The sequence below is a fragment of the Kryptolebias marmoratus genome, linkage group LG17 (genome assembly GCF_001649575.2).
Source record: "Kryptolebias marmoratus isolate JLee-2015 linkage group LG17, ASM164957v2, whole genome shotgun sequence".
NCBI lineage: Eukaryota > Metazoa > Chordata > Actinopteri > Cyprinodontiformes > Rivulidae > Kryptolebias > Kryptolebias marmoratus.
Window position 1 is genome coordinate 18,031,544 of NC_051446.1, and position 23,148 is coordinate 18,054,691.

At 40.7% G+C, this 23,148-nt stretch overlaps 2 protein-coding genes across 2 annotated transcripts; one reads left to right on the forward strand and one right to left on the reverse strand.

The window, feature by feature from the left end:
* Positions 1–349: 349 nt before the first annotated feature.
* gpam (glycerol-3-phosphate acyltransferase, mitochondrial) lies at positions 350–15,640 on the reverse strand. The gene is made up of 21 exons (XM_017439285.3): positions 15,441–15,640; positions 12,956–13,097; positions 12,695–12,814; positions 12,142–12,215; positions 11,244–11,357; positions 10,881–11,030; positions 10,683–10,782; positions 10,453–10,589; positions 10,129–10,228; positions 8,730–8,942; positions 8,364–8,477; positions 8,172–8,257; positions 7,054–7,166; positions 5,994–6,064; positions 5,432–5,699; positions 5,170–5,327; positions 4,650–4,727; positions 4,361–4,498; positions 4,085–4,274; positions 3,110–3,168; positions 350–3,020 (listed from the first exon to the last, which is right to left on the reverse strand). Exons 2-21 carry the CDS (start codon positions 13,037–13,039, stop codon positions 2,904–2,906), a joined length of 2,484 nt encoding a protein of 827 aa, XP_017294774.1. The 5' UTR covers positions 13,040–13,097; positions 15,441–15,640; the 3' UTR covers positions 350–2,903.
* Positions 15,641–18,747: 3,107 nt separating this feature from the next.
* On the forward strand, positions 18,748–20,526 carry LOC108246965 (60S ribosomal protein L19). The gene is made up of 6 exons (XM_017434773.2): positions 18,748–18,806; positions 19,422–19,528; positions 19,618–19,740; positions 19,971–20,091; positions 20,185–20,295; positions 20,400–20,526. The coding sequence occupies exons 2-6, from the start codon at positions 19,423–19,425 to the stop codon at positions 20,524–20,526; spliced, it is 588 nt and encodes a 195-aa protein (XP_017290262.1). The 5' UTR covers positions 18,748–18,806; position 19,422.
* Positions 20,527–23,148: the final 2,622 nt, after the last annotated feature.

The following is a 23,148-nucleotide window of genomic DNA, read 5'->3' on the forward strand; positions in this document are numbered from 1 at the left end:
GTACGTGTTGTTAGCTACGCTCCTGCAAAATTTTAGCTCAATGTCTGTAAAATTGACTATTATAGGCGTTTTTGTTGGCTGTGGCAGCCATATTGAGAAGATAAACAGTTGTAGATGTGCATCCAATGATCATTTTCTGAGTTTCATTTAAAATCAGTCAAGTGGTTCATGATACACAAATAACACAAGTCAAAACATTTTTATATATAGTACAGCATATTATATGTACTGACTATATGTGTATATAATAATGTACATACTTTGTATATTATATAGAAATATTTATCACCCTTACACTTTCAACAGTGAATCTAATATACTGTTTATATAATTAGAAATAACTCGAGACTTTTGCACAAAACTGTATTTTAATCTGCAAAAAAGTGACCCTGCTACATACAATTTGTCTCTATTTACAATCTGACCTAATCCTTTATTTATAATTATTATTATTTCCATACATTTATGTGGCACATCTACACATTGTGTTCCACAGTTCACACACAGACACAATCAAACATCTGGATTATCTGTCAGAAACGGTAATCTGTAAAATCGACCTGCTGGATGTTTTTATTCCCTGTCAGTCGCACCCGCTTAGGGTAAGAAAAACAGACAAGGCGATTGTTAATCATTAATTTATTTAAAAACAACATCTAATAATGCCAGTTGTGCTTCGCTCTGAATAAGCAACAACTAAAAAAAAAAAAAAAAAAAAAAAAAAAAAAAAAAAAAAAATTTGTTTGTTTTTAGTAGCTGGTGATTTTTCTGAAAGTAACAGATTCTCTCCACCTTTTTGTTATTGGTCTACTTTTACAGTCACACGTAAAATAAGTCTTACACATGCGCAAAATCAGAAACCGAGGAACACTACAGAGTGATAAAAAAGGCAGCAGCTCCCAGATACAGACTCGTTTTACATAATTACACAGATTATAGTGAGATCTCAAGTAGCAATTAATCCCACAAACAGTTCATTTAAAAACTACATCTTTGCTTATAACGAAGCCTTCCAGTAGTCTACAACGTCGAACCAGCTGTTTCAGACAAAGAGGTACATTCAAGAGGTGCGTTTTCAACATTTACAGTTCCCTCTTTCACATACCGTCTCCCGCCGCGACATACCGTTCGCAGATTAAGCAAATTAAAAGCGCAAAAGGCGACCAGAGGGAACATGCAGCACTGCACGGGTAGTGGTTTTATCCTGGCTGAAGGGGCAGGGGTGGGGTGGGGTCTCGTAACAGTCTGTGGGCTCAGAAACGCTGCGAAACGCTCGAAAAGTTTTATTCTTCCAGCTCGCACCTCTTTTTTAGGCTACATACTTGTCTGTTCTTCAACATACCGTTCACTGACCAAACAGGCTTGATTTGTGCATCCAGCAGCTTTGACAAGTGGCTTTAAAAGAAGCAAAAAAAAAAAAATCACTTTTTTTTTCTTTTTTAAATTTAATAAAGTTGTATGGTATCAAAAGAAAACTGTAACCAGCAGTATTTTAAACATTGTTGCTAATGTTTTATATTAATGTAGGTTCCTACATGTTCCTTAGCCTGTTTAAGATTACTAATCCGTGCAGTCAAGACGATTCCTCAAACGTTTGCGACCCTTTAAATGAGCTCCGGACCTGTGCGCTCATGAGTGGAATATTTTACATTCAAGTTTTAGTTCAGAATGACTCCAACACAATCAGAATCTATTTTACAACACCTGATCCACCACAGGTTTTATTTCCATCCTTATTTTTTAACCAGGAAACAAACACGGGTTAATTTTTTTTTTTCCCCCCACAAAGATTTTTTTGAAATCAGTCATTTTGTCTGGAAACTTAAAGTAAACTAAAAAAAAACAACAACAACAACAAAAAAAAACCCAACTAACTTGGGACCCTCGCTGCTTCAGTGCAGGAGAGGCCATCTCAAAAACAGCCGGATTTTCGGCGTGTATTAATTATTTTTACCACGCCATAGAGAGGTATGCCCAACTGTTTGAGCAAAGTATTCCTCCTCAGCAGTGCTTGTTTACTTAAACAAAACAAAACAAATAAAATAAAATACTTGCTTTCCTTGAAAAGCGTGAATTAAGGGCGTCTGAGTCAGTTGCATTTCAACGCAAGTGGATGTGATGGCTGGTATTATTTATTCTCCATGCTGTTGTGACATTCTTTGAAAAGTTAAAGTTTAGATTTAATGTCTTTTTTTTTTATTATTGAAAACTCTTCCTGCAGCTGAATGCACTTAGAGATCTGCCAGATTTCGCTTCGGTAACTCGAACCTGAACCGGAACAGAATAACCTTTTGTTTGTTTGTTTGTTTGTGAAAAACTGAATATGTACACGCTTGCTGGAACGCAATCTCTCAGCCATGAGCAAATCTTTCAGTCAAACCTCATGACACCAGAGGGTCAGTATTTAAACGCACCGCGACCTATATACAAGGATTTGATCTTAAAAATGGACTCATGAAAACTACATTTGAACATTTCCTACTGCTTGATATTAAAGTGCTCTAAAGAGATTATAGCAGTTTGTCCTAACAAGCAAAATAAGTCAACATAGTTTATTTACTTGAAAGGCAACTTATTTTTTTTTTTGTTGGAACTGCTGTAAAAGTTTTTTTTTTAAATTCCAACTGGCTCGATTCTGCCTTTTTACATGTAAAACTGTTAAAAGATTCTGACTTTGTTAGCGATTCCCTGGAGTTACCGCTTCAAAGATTAATACGCGTTTATTATCAACAAAAGACTGGCTTCAAGCCTCTTCCGGCTAACGGCTAACAGCTAACGGTTAGCGGCTGTTACGTGAAGGCACTTCCTGGTAAAGCTTTCCAGAGTAGCACCTGGGATTGTTTCGAAGTAACCAGCAGAAGCCCTTTGAGTGGAAGGAGCCCGGCGCCTGAAAGGTGTATCAGTCACATCAGGGTGAATCCTAAAATGTACTGCAGGAGTTTGTTCCTGTTGGCCTGAGGTAGAAAGGTGGTGCTCAGCTCCAGAGTGGTCACCTTGTTCTCTCTTCTCTCCTTCAGCACCTACAGAGTGGTCGCAACACACGAGCAACAGGTTAGCGTCGAACTCCACGCGACTGCACGCAGAGTTACGTTCAGGAGAACGCGTTTACCCCAAGCTCTTTGAACGTCTTCACCGTGTTCTTCACCAGATAATGAGTCGCACTTTCACCTGAAAAACACAATCACGAGCGACTCAGACAGAAATAAAAATGTTTAAACCACAGCTGGGTTATCAGGATCTCAGGATTTCAAACTTAATATGGAGTAAAACTAATCTTTTTAGTTTTAAAAATGACAAAAAAAGAGTAAAATAAGGTTTAATAAACAGAGCACCAGACTACCAGCATTATTATTGGTGCTGCTGAGTGAAAAAACAGTGTTTAAATATTAGAAACAGACAGTTATGATAGAATAAAGATACATGTTTAACATGTACACACAGTTCATTACTAACATTCACCTAAACTCACATTTTACAAACAAATTAACCGATATAAGCCATAAAATACAAAGAATGGCAGCTAACTCTTTAAGCTGTTTTTTTTTGTCATTTTAGGCCCTCCTTACAGACAGATTAGTTGTTTCTTTCCTTTAATTTTGAATTGCTGAATCTGTTACAGGTTATGTTCTTATTAAGCTTTAAAGTGTTTTATGGTCGAGTCAGCTAACAAGGTTTTCATGCAAATTTTGGATGAAATATGTGGCACTAATTTATTGTAATCATTTGACCACATAAACTGCCTGAGCGTTTCAAGTAGGAATGAGTAGCTGGTTTGTTAAAAACTATATTATTATTTACATTAGAGACTTCCCTGTTTTGTTTCTAACTCACTGGTAGTTCATAGCTCTGAGAGGAGAGCGCAGTAACTCAGAATATAAGGTGCTCACACAGATTTTCCCTCTTCCTGGTGTGTCAGCGCAGTCGTTATCACAGCAGCTCAGAGCTGGAGGTGGCTGCATGTTGCTCACGTGTTCAGATAATAGTTCTGGCAGAAGCCAAGTGTTTTGAACGTGGGCTAATAATTCAGCAAACTCTAATCAGATCTAAGTATTGATTTTTCTGTGAGGAAACCCTGCAGCGTTACCATAAGCAGCCACTCCTCTCTCTGTCCGCGTCAGCAGGAATCTGAAGAGCTTCTGGGTATAATCGGACTCAGACATGGGCTGGCTCAAGCTGTGGACGAAGACGGCGGCCCCGCTGTAGGCCTCCAGCACGGGGCTGAGCAGTCGCTGGAGGAAGCTGAAGAACTCCTGGTGCTCTGCCGACACGCTCACCTGTTCGAGCGAACCAAACAGTCACCTGATGCCAAACTGTTCGACAACGGCGTAAATCTTATAAAGGGTTATTATAAAAACCTGACCTTAAGGTAGCGGTCTCTTTGCTCCTCTCCGAAGTCACTGTCCTCATCTTCTTCATCACTTCTCCAGGAGAGGGGCTCAGAGAACTTTTTGGGCCATGGCTCCTCTGACGGGCTGGAATTCAGCTCCTCCTGGTCGTCCTGACAGACAGAAACAAATCAGATCAACCGGGCCCAGAAACCGGGTCCCACAGCTTATCAGCAGTTAGAGTTAGCAGCACATCACAGGATGTTCAGCATTATTTGTCACTAACAAAGTCATCTCTGTTAGGGTTAGAGCCCGTTAACTCACTTCTGCCACATAAAGGACGCCATATTGGATCAGTCGGGTCACTGCGTCGTGGAAAACCTGGTAAATCGTCTGGCAGGGCTGCAGGAAAGGAAGCAAGAGGCTATTGTGTAAAAATGCAGTCTGTTAGTGTCTGGGATGTATCAAATGGTGAGAAAGTAGTTTGTTCCTACAATAAACATGTTTGTTACTAAAAAAACGAGCAAAAAAAAAAAAAATACTGCAAAATAGTAATTCCAAATTTTTATTTGCTCTACTTCAGGGCTCGAGGCTTCGCTGCCCTGGGAGTCTTTTGTTTTTTTCTGCTCCAACACACCTGATTCAAATGGTTTAATTACCTCCTCACCAAATCATCAAGTTCTCCAGGAGCACGGCAACAAGTCATCTATTTAAACCAATTGTTTTAAAGCAAGAACACACCTAAAACATGCAGGAGAGCAGCCCTCTGAGGAATGGAGTTTGACACCCCTGCTCTGCTTCATACAGTACAAAGCTTGAACAGAACGCAAAACTCAGAACTCACGGATGCCACAGCCACTTCGTTGATGAGGAACTGCGAGAGACCAGCAGCCTTGTGGATGAGGCGCTCCTGACTGAGGAGGAGGCTGTTGGGGTTTTTCGGTGGGTGGCCGCACTCCGACTCCATCAGCAGCTCCCGCTGCAGCGACAGGATGCTGCAGGCTGGAGGCAAACAAGGTGGAGGAGGGAGGTCACTTAGTTAGGAAACACTGAATCTGATGGATAACCAAAGCAGCTACAGATTTCTAACTGTTGGTTTGGTATACCGATGATTGCATCAGAAATGAAGACAAGGAAAAGGCCGTTGCTGTAGAAGTTGAGCTCAAAGAGCGCCGGCACGGTTTGGGCGGGCGCGATGGTGAACTCTCCGTTGCGATTGGAGCTGCTGGTCACGTTGATGCATTTTTCCAGCAGGTGGAGGGCGCGCATGACCACGTCCTCGGAGTTTCCTGAAAAGCCCAGGTCGAAGTCCCGTGACAGGATCTCCTCCTTCATGTTGAAGAAGTCCTCCACGAGCCTGGACAGAACCACTCCCTGAAGGACAAACGGAGGAAGACGCAGATTTGGAAACGTTAACACAAAACCTGAAATCAGTAAGTGAAAAGAACACAATTTATTCTTTTACAGCCTTTTGCAGTTACATCGGTGTGCCTGTAGAGGGCAGAGCACCGCCGCAAATGAACAGCTGAGGCCAAGGCAGAGTTTATTTATTATACTTATTAGATAATGAGGCAAATGGTGGACATTTAGTAACTTAAGAAAGCAAAAAAAAGGAAGGAACACATGATGGTACACCACATGAAGGGAGGAGAAAAAATAAAAGCTGACCTGTCGGTGTCGATACAGCAGCAGGCAGGCCACGATGTGGGTCGACATGATCGCTGATGATTTATTAGCCGCTGCGAGGGAGAGATATAAAAAAAAAAGGCTGTAATGAGCAAAAATCACAGCACATCCATTCAAACGAGTGTTTGATATGAAACTCTAAAACAAAAGGTTCTGTGGACAAACTAAAATATTCTTTGTTAGGATGCTTTAGTTCTGATTAATTCTTAACGGCTTGCGTTAAAATGGCAAGAAAACAATGCAGTCTCCTGGAGACAACTCCCCTGTTAATGTGATGATACACAGGAAAATATGTCCCATTTCTGGCAGAGCAAGATTCATGACTGGAGGTTATTTCACTCAACCGGTTGAGGTAAAATGATCCAAAAAAACAACAAAACATACAGAAACCTAGTTTGTCTTCAAATAATTAATTCAATAAAACAGAGTTAAGCTGATCAAAAAGAGTTCATCATTACAGATAACGCATCAGACAAATTAAAGAAAGATGTGTGCGTCTCAAAGCAAAGGTTACTAAAGTTCATCTGACTGTCGGAGAACATAAAAAACTGGTACTGCATTCTTTTCCTTTAATTTATCCTTCCTTCTCCGTATTGGCTGAAAACAACATGCCATCCAGCTGGGAGCTCTGTCATTGGCTGAACTGTTTAAAAAAAAAAAAGAAAGAAAGAAAGAAAGAAGGGTGCAGGAGCACGCAGCTGAATGACGAGGAGAACCGTTTCTGTGGTGTTACTTTAGGGCAAAGCACCTTCAGGGACGTAAAACAGGCGGGCCGACGCTGCGATACGTTGTGCTGGATTTCAATTAACGAAGAGACAACGGAGGATAGTATTTCACAGGTGCTCTCGTTGGAAGCAGGTGCACTCGTGATCAGAGGATGATGGGGAGGCTTGTGTTTTCAGAAACTAAAATTACGGAAGGTTTATTCAACAACAAATGTGTCTTAGGTGGGGAAAAAATAAATAAAAGGACTCAGTGAGACTAATTGGTTCACGTTAAGGGTGTGACAAATCTTCTGACTGCGAGGTGGCGGGTTTCTTACTAAAGAGAACGTGCTTGGCTAAGTTGTTGATAAGTTGTCGTCTGAAGATCTCAGCAGGAAGCTCTCTTTCCATCTGCTCCTCTTCCTGTCCTTCAAACAACTGACCATCAGGCCTGAAAGAGAAAAACAGCGAAGATTTCAATATGGCGTGCACAATTTACCAGCTTATTTCACCGGCTGGGTTCCTTCTTTCTTTCCAAGTTAAAATATGAAGTCTTAATTAAACAGAGTAGAAATTTACTTTACACATTTTACTGCTTTTAAGACATTTTAGCAATTACTACTTCTGCAACCGGTCAGCTCGGTCTCTGTTGTGATGTTTGATATCCGCCCCATGAGTCTGAAATGAATCCTCCCTCTTTTGCATAATTAAGCTGTAAGGCATATGTCAAAAAGGAAACAGGGAAGTAAATACGCTTGATGAAGCACGAAATGGGGAGAAAATGCAAGAGGAAATGTAAGACAAATAAAAATAAATGTTTAGATTTTTAAAAATGCTGCGATGAGCTCTGAGTCTTAAAAACAAAATGCTAATCTGAGTTTAAATTTATACAAACTGCATTTAATAATGAAATTTGTTCCTACTTATCCTGAAGCTGCTTTTGTCTATTTTTTTTTTCTTTTTGAAAACCCAGGCCTCGTCTTGACATGCCTCAACAAAATATGTCACGGTCCAGGAATGAAAATATGTAAAGATGTGTGTTAACTAGTATTCATCATTTATTTACAAAGAAGTTGACCGTTTAGGTTTTTTTTTTTTTTAAATTAACAAATTCTTTTAGGACAGTGTCTGAATGCGTGACCTGAGTCGTGCTGTGAGACTGCATCTGTCCTTATGAACATATTATACAACTGGCTCAGTTTTATAAAAAAAAAAAAGAAAAAAAAGAAGAAGCTCTGAACTGAAGTAACCCCATGCGAGTGGAAAGTTAAGGCCTGATCTCAGATGTCAAACGACAGAAACGTGCTGTGAGGCAGCAGGAGGGAGAAACTGAAGTTTGGACATGAAAGCTGTTTTATCCGAGGCCGAGGGACATCTGGTTTGTGCAAAAACACTTGACAGATGAAGACAACACGCGTACTGAGAACGGAAAGTGTGCGTTTGTGTGCGCACTTACTGTGCAGAAAAAATGATGGGCAGCAAGGCCTTTTCCAGAGACACTGGTGGCGGGATGTGACGACTTCTTTGAGTGTCCAAGTACTCCTACACGCAACACACAGATGTAACTGGGTGCTCGCAACAGACTTTCCACGTTTTTTAAAGCAATAATATTCTCCTCAGCTGGCTAACGGAGATCTGTGTTCCTCACCTTTAGGGAGAAAGGCTGGTTGAAATCAACTCGGACACAGCCGTAGTTCTTCCTCAGCATCCTGAACACGCCACACGCTATTCCCCACCAGCTCTCATTCTTCTTGGGTTTGCCCTGAGGGACAGAAAGAGATAAAATGTTCAAATTTAGACCGATAAGCCATCACAAAAACATGCATTTTTGTCAATATTGTGAAAGCTCTTGGTTTATCATACAGTTACTTTGACAGGGGGAAAAAAAATCCTTTACCAAAATAAAGAATGTATTATTTTGTGTGTCTTTTACACCATTAAGTAAAAACAAACAAAAAAAAGGAAACCATGGTTGCCAAAGCAAAAATACAAAACATGTTATCCAAGAGCTTACCAGCTGCTCGCTATTGTAGTTTCCCTCGATGATGCGGTCATACGAGATGCCAACTGGCACCACCAGCAAGTCCCCGATGGCCCCCGTGCACAGAGTGTCGACCACGATGGACAGCATGCCCGCGCGCGCCGGAAATGGCTTCCCGCTGCGGGAGCGAGTGCCCTCCAGAAAGACCTCTAAAAACTGCTGCTGCCGCATCAGTTCCTCCGTGTACTGGAGGACAGAGGTGAGCCAAAAACTGTTTCAAACACCTTGGGTAAAATTATTCGACTTTATAAAAAAACAACACCAACCGGACTCCGTGACAAAGCTGAATTTAATTAAGAGTGAAGGGTAAAAATGAGAGCTGATATCTAACGTTTTGACCCGGTTGCACTTTGCGAGGACGCGGGCATGTGCTGTGTAACGTTACCCCCTGGGTATAGCGTGTACTCAGCTGTGGCTCGGTATGCTGACACTTTAGGAAGTGAATGTCTCTCCTGAAATATACTACAGACCGCAGGCCTCAGTTTGAACTTTAAAAAAAGAAAACCTCCAGCTTCTGGAGGATCCTTTTTATTGCTTATATTTCTGTTTGTGGAGTTTATCTCTCTGAATTTCCATAAATGGCACAGCTATATCAGATTATTATCTTATCTTCTGACTAATAAAACTACTTGATTTGCTTTCCTGAAATGTTACAAAATTGCATTTCCCATTTTTTTTCCACTGTACGGTAAAATGTAGCTGTGTGACGGATAAACCGTGGCTCATTTCAAGCAGCGGCTCGTGTGTTTAGCTGATAACTCTTATCTTGGCAACAGAAAAAAAATGGCACTGTATAGTCTCGTGCTGCCTTCATTATTTGCGCTTATTCAGGATACAAACAATCAGTTTGAAACCCACATGGACTAAAACAAGTCGTTAGTTTCTAAACAATAAACTCTGTTTTCGACATTCAAAATTCTGTGATAATTAAAAGGCAGAACAGCAGCACACAGACTACATTAGAGCCTCTCTACAGTCAGTTTAGACTCCTCTGACTTTTCCACGCGTAAGCTGATCAGGCGATCCTGAAAACCTATCCTTAAATTAGTGGCGACGGTGACAAAGGCATTAAAAGTCAGGATGCGCGACTCTACCCGCGACGCTCCAACTGAGAGGACCGAGTTCACCGCAGGGAGGACGAGCAGCACATCTTATCCAATAAAAAAAAAAAAGACTTTTATTTGACTGTTAACTTTACAGGATAGTGGTTGTGTTTAAAAGAAACGTCTGATAAGAATAACCTAAAAGTACAAATAGTGGAAAATGGCTAAGTGAAGATGATGTAACAAAGACTTAAGTCTCTCATCGCTCCAGACAGACAACAGGCAGACAAATCCGAGCTTTTACTGGAAAAAGATAAATCGACTCTTACTGCATGCAGAAGGGATCGGTACAAAATATCCTTCTTCCCATCCCCCGTCTCCTCCATTCTCCGCCGTATGAAGAAGCCCCCGAGTTTACGGATCACAGTGCTGGAAGAAAAAAAGAGAAGAGTTTCAGGCATCAAACAATGCTGGGAAATTAGCAGATCAGTATCAGAACTAATAAATAACACTTAAAGCAAGATTACAATCTGCCACAAAACTGATGACTTCCTTTATTCGTCTTGCATCAAACTGATGTTTTGACACTGGGAGAGCAGAAGTCCACCTGTATGCTGGGTGAAATCTGACACGCGGCTTCGAGAGGCTTTTACCTGAGGATCGGGATGCTGAGGTTGTTCCCAGCTGCGATGTGGGGGGCTTTGATGTTATGACAGAACAGAATCAGAGTGATGAGCAGGTAGTCGATGTGGGATTTGTGGACAGGGAGGAAGACCATGGGCACATTTTGCTGCAAAGACAAAACGGATAATCTTAAACACTTTTTTTTTAATCATAATGTGGCAGTGTGATGCATCGTTTTAACTATGTAGTTGTTGCTGACCTCTGAGGCAGCTTTTTTCACCATTTCCAACTGTCCTTTATGGATCTGGATGCTCCAGAAAAACCCATTAAACAGCCTCAGAAGAACCCACCCGGTTAGCCTGGACAAAAAAATGAAATTGGAGAGCACAACGTTTGATTTCTACAGTAAAAGAAAAAAATCTTCAAGATGCTTTCATTACCCAAAAAATGTTGCTACCTGATAAAGGCCGGTGAAATGTTGGCCACCATCTCTTGAAGGAAAGCTCTGGCTTTCTGCTTCACTTTCCTGACGGACCTGTGCTCCTGACCGGGCCGGCTTGCAGCTGCACCCAAATCCGTTGCTACAGTCAAAATGGCGGTCTCCACCCTGCCGTCAGCAAAAAAAAAAAGCGGAGCACAAACCATGAGCTTGCATCTTCCGGCTCATAAACACAATCACTGACACCATCAGGGTGGCGCGGATTTGTTCTTGTCTTATTTGATGCACTATGTGCTCTGTTACTTTCATTCTACACAGTAATTAACGGGACAACATTTTTTTTTTAAATTTGTTCTTTTTTAACGTAATGCTGAGTCTGACCTGCCGCTGTTGAGCACGTTGTCGACCACGTTCCTGGTGAACATGTCCTTGTGGACGTCTCTCTCCATTACAAACAGCACGTAGCTCAGTCTCCGTGCCAACCATCCCCGCTGTCTGCAACATTATAAACACACACACGTATAATTACTAACATTTCACACAAATAAGCCTACATTACTTGGAGTCAAATCATACATTTACTGAGTGTTAGATTTCTGTAATTATATTAAATATCCTTCAGTCAGGCTGGTATAAAATCCCTGGGAAAACACATTTAGCTTTTGTTTAAAGAAACTACAAAAACAGTATTTATTTTAATTTCACACAGCTAATGTTTCCCATACACAACACTTCTGTGTTCAGACGGATCAGTGTTCTCGTACTGAAAAGTCCATCTGAACTCATGATGTCTGATATAAATAAACTACAACCATCCTATTTCAGGCTTTCTTCTAAGGTTTTGGCAAATGGCTTTGATTAACATATACATGTCAGTATTTATTTGCACAAGTAACACGTTCATCTTGTTTGGGGCTCAGGTGTTTTGTGTCTGACTGACTTCTTCCTTATAAGGTCAGTCGCTACATGTAGCGTCCACCGACAAACCCGTTAAATTATTTATCCGTCTCCCTTTTCCTCCACCCCCGTTTCACAGATCAGATCGTTGGACTTGAAGCCATGCATTGTGCGCGCTGTTCGCACACGCGCGTGCTTGAGTCGCGCCGCCTGAATTAAACACGATGGGCTCTTGCTCTGCGGCGCACGAACCAGCTCAAGTTGTTGTTTTAAGAGTTGATTTTGTTCCTCTTTTTAGCGTGTGAAGTCAAACTACTAAAGTCAAACTACTGTGACTTTGATGTGAAACCCGACAACAGGAAACAGATTCAGCTGTGCGTACCGAGTGTGGGTCTCGTTGATGTAGATGACGTTACGCAGGCCCAGAGATGGAATGCTAGAGTTAAACAATTGATCCTGCAACAAACAAAAAAAAGACAAACATTAGACTTTAATCTTTAACATGATTTGATCAATCACTGATCTACTGGGTTACATCTGATTTTAGTTTGCTTTAACACTACTTTTTAAATAATTACACTGATTATATTCAAATTTGCACAGCTCTGACTGCAGTTTAACTCATTTTATGGTTCTCATGTACATCTTATTTTAATTTTGTTCTTGCTCACGCTCCAGAAATGCAAACATATATATTTTTCACAGCTTTAAAAAAAAAAAAATCTTGTTGAGTCTGAAAAAAAAGCTGATATTAAGACCAATGTTTCACCATTAGAGAAAAACTAATTTTTACAATTTTATTATGCATCCAAACATTTTGGCACCTGTTTATGGTTCATTTTCTTTAAGTTTTCCAGTTTACCCCTTAAAAATATTATCTTAGAGGCAACTGGAGTTAAGTAAGTTTGGGAGAAGAGGCTGTGAGGGAACTTTACCCAGCTCTGTGGAGTACAGGAGTGGCAGCATCGGCCCACAAAGGGCCTCTTTCTGTTCAGCAGGCCCTCCTTCCATGTCCTGGCAACAGAGCGCAGGACCGAGGGGCTGGTGCTCCGGTCCTGGGGAACACAACCACACATGCAACTCAATTAGGATAACACAAGAAAAGGCCCGTTCAAAGAACCGTGCGCCTGCTGAAACCAGACAAACCGCCTTTGATCTGACGAACGTGTTCCCGACGGCGATCTGTTCAGACTTACAGAGTCTTCGTTGGGATGCTTCCACCGGTTGCACCACTGCTCTCCGTTGTTGACCTGCAGCAACAAGCCGTCCGGCAGCTCCATAGTCACGGCTGCCCTTTCCTCTGATTCCGGCTCACACGCAGCAGCAGCAGCCGGCAAGCTGAGGAGACACAAAAATACCAAGCAGATGCATTTTATAACGATCCAAACACAGCCTTTCCCACTGGGACCGCACATTTGCATTTTGTCAAGCTGACTATTGGTTTAATCTCATCATACTGTTTTTTAAAATACAAATGTACAATAACTTGTTTTGAATGTCAATATGAATTTTCTGATTATCACAATGTTTGCCTTTAAGCATTGTGACTACTTGAGCAGGTCTATTCTCCAGCTCACAGGGCTGGAAATGCTTTCCGCTCCACTTTACTCCCAAACCGTCTCTCTGATTATTTACTTTAGCCACGCTTTCCTTCCTAATCCCTTTAAGAGCACATAATCTGATTCACACACTGGTAATATACACCAGAGTTAGAGCAGACGTAGAAACGTGGATAAAGGATGGACCACTCATTCTGCTTGTGACCAGAATCTGATGGTCACATCACAATCTGATTTTTTTTTTGTTTGTTTCTTTCTGTCTGTAAACGCACGTTTAACATGGCGGCTAATTCCCATTATCGCTGTGTCTCAGCTTTTACTGAGCGAAGGAGACTCGGAGTCACGTTTATAATATCTGTACAGTGTTTAAAATGAAGTCTGAGGAAGCACAAGCGGTTAAAGAAGACACTAAAAATATCTGCATTTTCTACATAAACAGGGATTTCTGCTGCTCACATGGTTTGTTTTCTTTCCCAGCTCCAGCTACAACCGAAGTAATAAATATCTTTTTCAACAGTTGAATTATTATAAAGGTAAAGCTGTAATTTACCACATATAGTCACGATAAAATAACCGACTGACTGAACAATATAAACACATCTAACAGGTGTCTCTCAGAAACAAAATTGATTCTGTTTTGTGTTTTAAAGCGTGCAGATCATGTCTGAGATGCTCTGATCTGGTTTATAAAAAAATACGCTGTTATTATTTATTATTTATACGAGCGTCTCTTTCCGCTAACCTAGAGTACGGCATCTGCAGCTTTCTGGTAAAAGAAAAACCAGCAGGTGAGAGCTTAACAACAATTCAGAAACCAGAATCAGCCTAGAAATCTCTAATCGATGCACATCTCGCATGCAAAAAAACAAATAAGCTATATGTTGTATGTGCTGTTTTGCTCCAACTCTTCTCTGTTATCTAAGAAAAATACAGTTCAAGATGGAATTTAGGAGTAAAGACACTCCTGAGACTTAATGTCTGATGCAATATTAAAATGTTCAAATGTGCTTTGTGCACGTTTGATGGGCTCACTGAAATCAGTAAAGATTTCAAAATAAGTCACTCTCGTGGCTCATAAAAGAAAATGCCAGACTTTATAATCCCCCAAAAACCGAGCACAAATATAAGTTAAAAGGACACGCACACGGTCACTGCTGCTGATTTTAGAAACAGGGTTAGTGAGTCACTTCATGAATGAAAGCTCTGACAGTCTGCATCGTATTTGTGTGTCATTGGAGGGGTGATGTAGCTCCATCTTGCTCCACCATCATCCAGCACCGTGAGCCGTGGTATTTTTACAGTGTCGTGGTCACAGATAAAGGAGAACTGGATTTACTACACACACTGAGAGCGGTTCCATCTGATGAGGACACCCTACAGGAAAGAAACCAGTAAAACCAGACAGTGTCGATTATCATATCAGACCCCCAATTCATTTGAGTTTTACAAAACACACTGTATACGAGCAAAAAGGCTGTATATGCTGTCCACACACAGGACTAGGTTAATCCCTCCCATGCTGTCTGCAGTAAGCAGGTCAAACAGAAGAGGTCTTTGTGACAGATGGGCAGAGCAGATGACTAGGAGCAGACAACAATAGCACAGAACAAGGCAGACTAGCTTGTCTAGCTTTGCTGTGTAGTAGCAAATTCGTTTTTTTCCTCTCCTAACATCTGGTTTGACTAGACAGGAGTCCGGGTTTTGCACAGCCTGTCCTCGGCTGTTCCCTGTGACACTGAGGGCAATGCTGCCGAGCCTCATCGCAGACCCAGATCACTCACGGTGGACTCGCCACGCCGGTTTTAAACCCCCGGACCTGAACGCCTCGTCGGGCGAATTATGTCAGTGGGGCACAAACGGCCGCGTCCCCACCTGTCAATCATTCCGACCCCAATGTCAAAGTTGGCGACATAACGTCGGGCGTTACAGAAAACTGGGCACCCCTCGACGTGCCTGTCGGTGCCAGCAACGCGGCGAGAGAGTTAGGTGTTAAAATGCAGGCGTCGTTTCAATGACAATGAACGACAGCCGCATCGGCTACACGCTTCTGCCGCCGGTGCTGTAGCTGCTAGCATCGGCGTTAGCTCGCTGGAGATGGGCTCGTGAGAAGCCTTTTTTTTACCTTAGACGTGGTGCTGCGCTGTTTCATGTCTCACAAAAAACACAAAAAAACAGGCGCGTCGATAAGAAGGAAACCGAAGGCCCGAGGTGCGTTTTAGTTCCTTGAGGCTCCGCGCACCGGCTCCCGCTGTCCCCGCGAGGAGTGGACTGGCTCGGCTCTGACACGCAGAGCAGCGGGACCACAACCTGCGGTCTAAGGGAATAACCAGAAACTGTCAGCGGTGCAGTTCCGCCGGCGGCCGGCAGGGGGCGGCGCTGCGCCACTCTGATTTCTATTCATTGCAACGACGAAGACCAGGTTAAAAATACCCTTCTTAAAAGCAGAAACAACATCTGTACACTTTTTTTCTCATGTTGGTGATTAATGTGTCCTTGGTGTGTATTTACACACAGCTCAAGCTACTCAAACGCCACCATATGGGTCAGAATGGCCATATGGTTTTATTTCATAGTGTAATATATATTGACTGTTATGGGAAGAAAGAAGAGGAGAGAAAACTGCAGGAACATCTTTACTGTGTATCTTAATCGATGCCAGTGAGTTAATACACACACACATACACAACTATGAATCAATAGACATGTGTGTGTGTGTGTGTGTGTGTCTGTGTGATTTTGAAACAAAACATAAACAATGTACAGATGAATCCCAAGACTGTTAGAAGCCTCACAATTAAACAAAACAGAAATACAATATCTAACTAACTTCCTGAATTTGTAGAAAGAAGGATTCCCAATTAAGGAATAACAAATCTGTAACAACAAAATAAATTGTAACACTAATCTGCTTGACCTGCAGTAATTTAAGCTACAGTAACAATAATTCCTGAGTGAGTCACTTTCTAGTATTCAAACAGAAGAAACTTACAAATGACAAGGTAATAAGTGTTTGAATTACTCAACCACACCAACATTTCTGTCTAGTAATGTACATAAGGTGTCAATCAAAGGCAATCTAACTGCGACATTAGATCACTCTTCATAACACATAATTTGCAGTGTGCACCTTTAAAAAGACATTTTGCCACATGTCCTAGAAATAAAGTTTGTTTTAGAATCATTATAAAGTAAAACGAAATTATTTGCAGTCCCAATCAGAGTCCCAATCAGTGCAAAGTGAGCAATCCAACTATCTTACAAGATATTTTTTTCTACGTACAAACATTAAAAAAGAGAAGTACTAATAAACAGACCAGTATAAAATGTAGCTTTATGTGTATAAAAACATACGTTTATATAATTTTATTTCCATGCTAAGCTGAAGCTGCAATTAAAGCTTGTGGCAACAGCCTTGTGGTAAACAATACACCACATGGGTCTACATAACCCATAAAATAAAAATAACACAATAAATTCTGATGCACATACAGTACTACATTTAAAACCACAGCCTCTGTTGCATTGTGAAATTGTATTTTTTATTTTTAGGGCAAAGATTATTGAATTTTCTGATTTAAACTAATGCAGACAAGTTTGAGTCTTCCTCCTATTTGTGAAAAATTAGTCAAATAAGCAGCCCGCTCAGAGATAAAGCAGCCTAAAGTCATGAAAAGACTGAACATCCTTTTTAGATGTGCAAATCTTAATTACTGTGTTTACAGCAATTTGACTGGCATATGTTGAAGTATGTTCATTTTAATGATTTTGAAGTTGCTGTGCTGTTACTCAGAAAACCATGTAAATAAATGAGAAAACAGGATATTAAACTGATCACTGACTTTTCAACTAGTAAAAACTTGAGTCACATTAAGCTAATTCTGGTACTGACGTGATACGAAACTGTGTGCACAGTATATTAATGTCTACTAATGTCTGTTAGAAAAGTTTATTTGCACAGGCAAAGCAACCTACTTGTGTTCATTTTATGTAATTTAATGTGTGGAGCAGCAACCAGTTCAGCTGAAGATCTTTTTATTTGTTTATATTGTTGTACTTAATAAAACATGCACGTTATAACAACATACGTGTACCTTTTTTTGGATGCATTTTCTTTATATGTCCACTTCCTTCCCACATTTCAATTTTATGTGTCGAATGTTTGAACTCTGTGTCATCATGCCGATTCGTGAGGCTGCATTTAATTGTATGTGGTCCGTTTGTTTCTAATAAACAGTGTTTATGAAAAAGACTGCTTCACCTGAGATATGTTTCATTGTGGGCTAGCCAAAGGCATGCACACTATTCAGATTCTGTTTCTGTTTATTGTGTTCATGCTTCATGGCTTCACCTACAGTGATTTATTTTCTGTAATCAGGTGTTCCATCCAATTTTGTTACATTACAAACCAATGAAGTGCCTCTGTTTTGCCGTTTCTTGTCCAATGCTGCCACCTTTAGAGTATTGTTGGCATCTTCATATACTATCTTACTCCATAGTAATACTTCAATGGTCTTATTTTGGCTTTGGATGCTTAGAGGTTTAATTTGTACCTGTGTACATTTGGCTTCAACCTCTTAAGCAGCTTCAACTGACAGCTTGCAGCTTTTTTTTTTTTGCAAAACAAGTTTTCTAGTTCTTCATTAATTTATAGTGCACAACAAACTGTAATTTCAAAGACAAAAATGCAGGAACATCCAGAAACTCTTGAGGAGTGCCATGAGTGCATCACTTGTAAGAACCGGTCTATAATGAAAGGAGTCTTGGAGAGCACAGCTGTGAGGCAGGAAGCTAACATTGTTTCTGTTTCTGAGAGGAGCTTTATGACATGAGCACACAAGTAATTATTTAGTAATTATAGCTGGTCATACTGTTTGTCTCTCTCCTACTGTCTTTCTTTGTATCTTGGTTTCCCATAGTCACAGTGATGTGTTGATGGCCTCATATACAGGTTCACCTCACTGCCTGATATGGACTGGTGGGCGTCATCAAACAGACCTAGCCATAAACATATTGCACATTTCATATACAAGAAGCACTGATTGAGTGTCTTTATATTTAGGTCTAATCTAAAAAATAATAAGTCTATGAACCTCTGCATGGGTGAGGTAATTGGCTCCTTAATGTGTCTGATATAATACTGTGTTTGTAAAGTAACCTGGAAAAAAACCAGTTATTCCGGGCTCCGTAAAAGTGCGACCTCTAGCGGTGTAATTAGTACACTGCGCTCTCACTGGACCGTACCATTTTGCTAATTCAGGAAAAGAAGTAAACAAACTGGCTTATATACATTTTTGACTAAATACATTCATGACATGAATATTTTAAGCTTCAAAATAACTATTTTACACTTTTGATTATTCATAAGCTTATAGATATATTTACAAATTATTACTCTGCTATGATGGAGTCGCCCATAATTTCAGCTGTAATGGTACAGTCTCACTTGTTCTATTTCTTTCGTGTCTGTCAAGCTAGCGGTAGCCGAAAGGTAAGCCAGATAATTCAGACTTTTTAAAGTTTTTATCTACAATATCAATGTGTGTTTGAGTTAAATATGCAAGACTACGCTTGAGATTACAGCTTTGGTCTAGTCTTGGTTGAAGGGAGCATTGTCTCTAAAATCAAATTTGGGCCTTTGCTCGGAAGCTAATTGTGCTAAGTTAAAGCAGGACATGTATCAACATGTTACAGAAACACCGAACTGCTTGGCTGCTCGAGTTCTCGTTCCTGCTTTTTGTCACCGTCAGTCAAATAAATTAAAGACAATTAAACACGTAAAGAAGGTCGAGCAGAAAGTAGGCAAGATATTAGGTTTATTTTTGTTTTGACAGAATGCTCTCAGATCGTCACCATCGACTTGACGCACATGTGTGAATAATAATAATAATAATAATAATAATAATAATAATAAACCTGAAAATCAATCTGACACACGGTCAGGTTTTAATAAATCTCTCATAAACATACAATTCAATTTAGAAATCATTGGAAAAGCTTTGAATCTTTTTTGCTCCAGTGTATAATGTAAAAATTGACATATTTCTCCCTGTCAAATTTTTATAAAGAAAGTCGTTAACTCTTAATGTTGTCTGTCTTCAAACAGGATGCTGAAGCTCCAGAAGCGCTTGGCATCCAGTGTCTTGCGCTGTGGCAAGAAGAAGGTGTGGTTGGACCCCAACGAAACAAATGAGATCGCCAACGCGAACTCTCGTGAGTCGATTCTTTACGACGTAAATGACTCTTTTTATTCGACCATTTGAACTCAATAATTTGTCTGATTCTCTGTGTTTGTGCTGCAGGCCAGCAGATCCGAAAACTGGTGAAGGATGGGCTGATTATCAGGAAACCGGTGACCGTCCATTCCCGCGCTCGTTGCCGCAAGAACACCCTGGCACGCCGAAAAGGACGCCACATGGGTTATGGTGGGCGATTCTTCACTTGCGACGTGCTTTAAGACCAGTTTGCTCAGCAAGATGTTGAGTTTGACTTTACAGACTCATCGTTTAAAGAGTATTTATTGTTTGTGTTCTCACTTGCCAATTTCACAAAAGGAAAGAGGTCAATATTTTATATCAACAGTTGCTGCATGTTACTATCGTAGTATCAGCATGATCCAAACACTGAATATTCATTGAACGTGCTTCTTTGTCAGGTAAAAGAAAGGGAACGGCCAATGCTCGTATGCCAGAAAAATTGACGTGGATGCGACGCATGAGGATCCTGCGCCGCCTCCTTCGCCGCTACAGGGAGTCGAAGAAAATTGACAGGCACATGTAAGTGTGAATCTCTGCGGTGCGTGCTGGAGAATCAGTCCGCGTTGCCTTACTTCATGCTTTAAGATTTCTGAGGTGTTTTGTGTCCTCCAGGTACCACAGTCTGTACCTGAAGGCCAAAGGTAACGTGTTTAAAAATAAGCGCATCCTGATGGAGCACATCCACAAACTGAAGGCCGATAAGGCTCGCAAGAAGCTTCTCGCGTAAGTTGTTTTCCTCCTTCCTTCTTTTTTTTTTTGTCGGTAGAAATGTTGTGTTCGATGTGAAATTGATTTCCTTCTGCCTCTGCCGTTCCTTACCTACTCAGTGACCAGGCCGAGGCTCGTCGCACGAAGACGAAGGAGGCCCGCAAACGCAGAGAGGAGCGTCTGCTGGCCAAGAAAGAAGAGATCATAAAGAACCTGTCGAAGGAGGAGGAAGCGACAAAGAAATGAGTTCAGTTCATATAAAGTCAGTCAGGATCAGCTTTTTGTTGTGAATAATAAATTCGATAAAAAGAGTTATTTGTTGTGATTTGTTACTTCCCGGTCTGACGTAAGAGTCTAAACTAAATTACACAAAAGCTGCTGTTATTTCAGCCAGTGTTTGTGATTGCATCAAAGCAGGATGATCTGAAAGGAAATTTATATTTTGACTGTTTGTGGCACAAACAGTCCAACAGGTGGCAGTATAGCATCAAATACAGTAAATGAAATGCTTAAAAAGTCCTTTAATCAGAGGCTGAAAAGACTATATTCTTATTTATTTCAAAGCTGAGTTTGAAATAATGTCAGGGTTTATGAGCTGTCAAATTAAAAGCATTCGATTGTCTCAGGACAGCTAATACACAGCTTCTCACCTGCTGATTTTTCATCAATAAAGCATGGTTGAAAAATCTCAAAACATTCATAACCATCTTATATTTTCTCTTGTACTACACACAAATAGTCAACCGTTAGTTAATTCAACAAAAAACCTAAAGCATTTTTGTCTTTCTTAAAAACGGCAGGAGGAAATGCTGCTTTCAAAATAAAACTTTCATGCAGCCCTTTCAAATAATATTAATAAATCTGATGCTCGTCTGTTTTTTCAGGGGGGGACGTTCGCACAGCACACAGTTTGCTTAGTCTCGGTTTATTTCGGACGTGGAAGCTCATTTCTAATTCAACAGGAACAAGCCGTGTTGAAGTGGTCCCCATTCTGCCAGCAACACTATTAAAATGCTCCGTCGACACGTTTTAAAAGCGGATTGTAGCGCATAATAATATCTAATTTACCTCCTAGGTAAATATAACTGAACTTTATAAACCTCAGATGCCTTTATTGGTAGGGTTCGTGTTTAAACTACCTGTTCAATGTCGTTTTTCTTCCCACGTCTGACTAAAATAGTCTGCTGTGCTGAGTGAGCCCTGCACTTTGATCAAATCATGCGTTAACTGCAATGACGTTGGTCAAAACCCAAGACGTCTATATTTAGCTATTAATAGTTTCCTTTTCTTTTTCCTCACCCCACTTCTCCCTTAAGGCACGCAACAACATCGCAGCAGCAGCCTAAACTACTGCTGCATCACTCTGTCGTACGGCCACACAGCCACACGAAACTTACCTAATTATGATCAAATGTTCTTATTAAGGCACGAGTAATGAAGCAGCCTGATTGGTAACAGAAACAGTTGTCATCCTGAGAGGAATGACAACTGTAAAATGCACAAATTTGATGCAAGAGGGAACAAGTTTATCATTATCTACGACACAACATATGATCTTGTAAGAGCAGAAATTTTGTTTATATCTTCAGTAAAGAGCTCTGAGGACACCTTGCATGCTTTAATATTATCAAAACGATACATTTAGGCTTTTTCCTGAGTAATTTTTCACAACTCTGATGATCCGATAATCCAAATATTTTAGCAGAAGAAAGGGTGTGGCTAAAGGTTTTGAGTAATAACTATAGGCAGGCTCTGATCTATCTGGATGTATTTGTGGTAATGACAGAGAAAGAGAGGGAAAGAGTATGACCAATAATGTCTTACTTGTGGATAGTTTGAAGACGAAGAGTTCGATTCTGACCAGATTGATGAGCTAAGGCACGGGTGGGCAATCCTGGTCCTGGAGAGCCACTATCCTGCATGTTTTCCTTGTTTCCCTGCACCTGATTTAGTGGATAAATTACCTCTTCATGTTCTACAGCAGCCTGTTAATGACACACTGATTCAAATCAGGTGTGTTGGAGCAGAGAAACAAGTAAAACCTGCAGGATAGTGGCTCTCCAGGACCAGGGTTGCCTGCCCCTGAGCTAAGGGCTAGTCTGAGTGGGGCCAAGATCCAAGTTGATGGCTGACGTCTTCAAACAACTTTAATCATTTCATACTGGTTCACATGAACACTATTACATGAACCTTTACACTGCCATCAGTTCCCTATTTCATGGTTATTCTAACAGGGATGTTCTAATATTCCTGCTGGAAGCGCTTTAGCTATAGCTGCTGCTATTTGTCCACTTGGTTTTGCTCCAATTAGCTCTTAGCTTGTCAATCCGGTCAAAACCAATCATTTCTCCAAACTGAAGCCTTCAGAAGAGCCATCTACAGCAGGTAAGATACTGATTGTTCACATCCTTTCCACAAAATCCCCACTTAAAATAAAAAAAAAGTCTGAATTATGAGTTTAAATTTAAATGATCGAATTAGTGTTTTAAACGACCAACTTGAGAACGGTGTTCTGGCAGCGCAGAGATCAATCATAGGAGCAGTGGTGGGAAACACGATTATAAAAGGATCTTTTTCGAATGAGGGTTTAAAGGTTTTGCCGCAACAAATTGCCAATCACTCGGCAAGTTTTCTGTTTTATGCGTCTCGGGGCCGCGCATAAAAACAAGCTCTTAAAGTTGGCATGAAAAAAAGCCATTATCGGTCTCAAAAGGCCTCAAGCATCTGGAAAAGGCCAACCCACACCACAATCCCTCTTCGCACCTTAATATTCATTTTACTTCATGCAATTCTTTCACTAAACATTTAATTTAACCTAATGCAGTCGTTACCCAGTGGATCGCCAAAGACAAAAACCATCCGTATAAG

Bases quoted from the DNA above. Each gene is read 5' to 3' on its own strand.
- gpam (XM_017439285.3), bottom strand. From the start codon at position 13,039: ATGGAGCTGCCGGACGGCTTGTTGCTGCAGGTCAACAACGGAGAGCAG. The intron at 5,328-5,431 runs GTATACCAAACC...GTTTGCCTCCAG, and splicing joins CATTTCTGATGCAATCATCG to CCTGCAGCATCCTGTCGCTG. The intron at 3,169-4,084 runs GTAACGCTGCAG...TGTGTTTTTCAG, and splicing joins GAGAGGAGTGGCTGCTTATG to GTGAAAGTGCGACTCATTAT.
- LOC108246965 (XM_017434773.2), top strand. From the start codon at position 19,423: ATGCTGAAGCTCCAGAAGCGCTTGGCATCCAGTGTCTTGCGCTGTGGC. The intron at 20,092-20,184 runs GTAAGTGTGAAT...TGTGTCCTCCAG, and splicing joins AAGAAAATTGACAGGCACAT to GTACCACAGTCTGTACCTGA. The intron at 20,296-20,399 runs GTAAGTTGTTTT...TTACCTACTCAG, and splicing joins GCTCGCAAGAAGCTTCTCGC to TGACCAGGCCGAGGCTCGTC.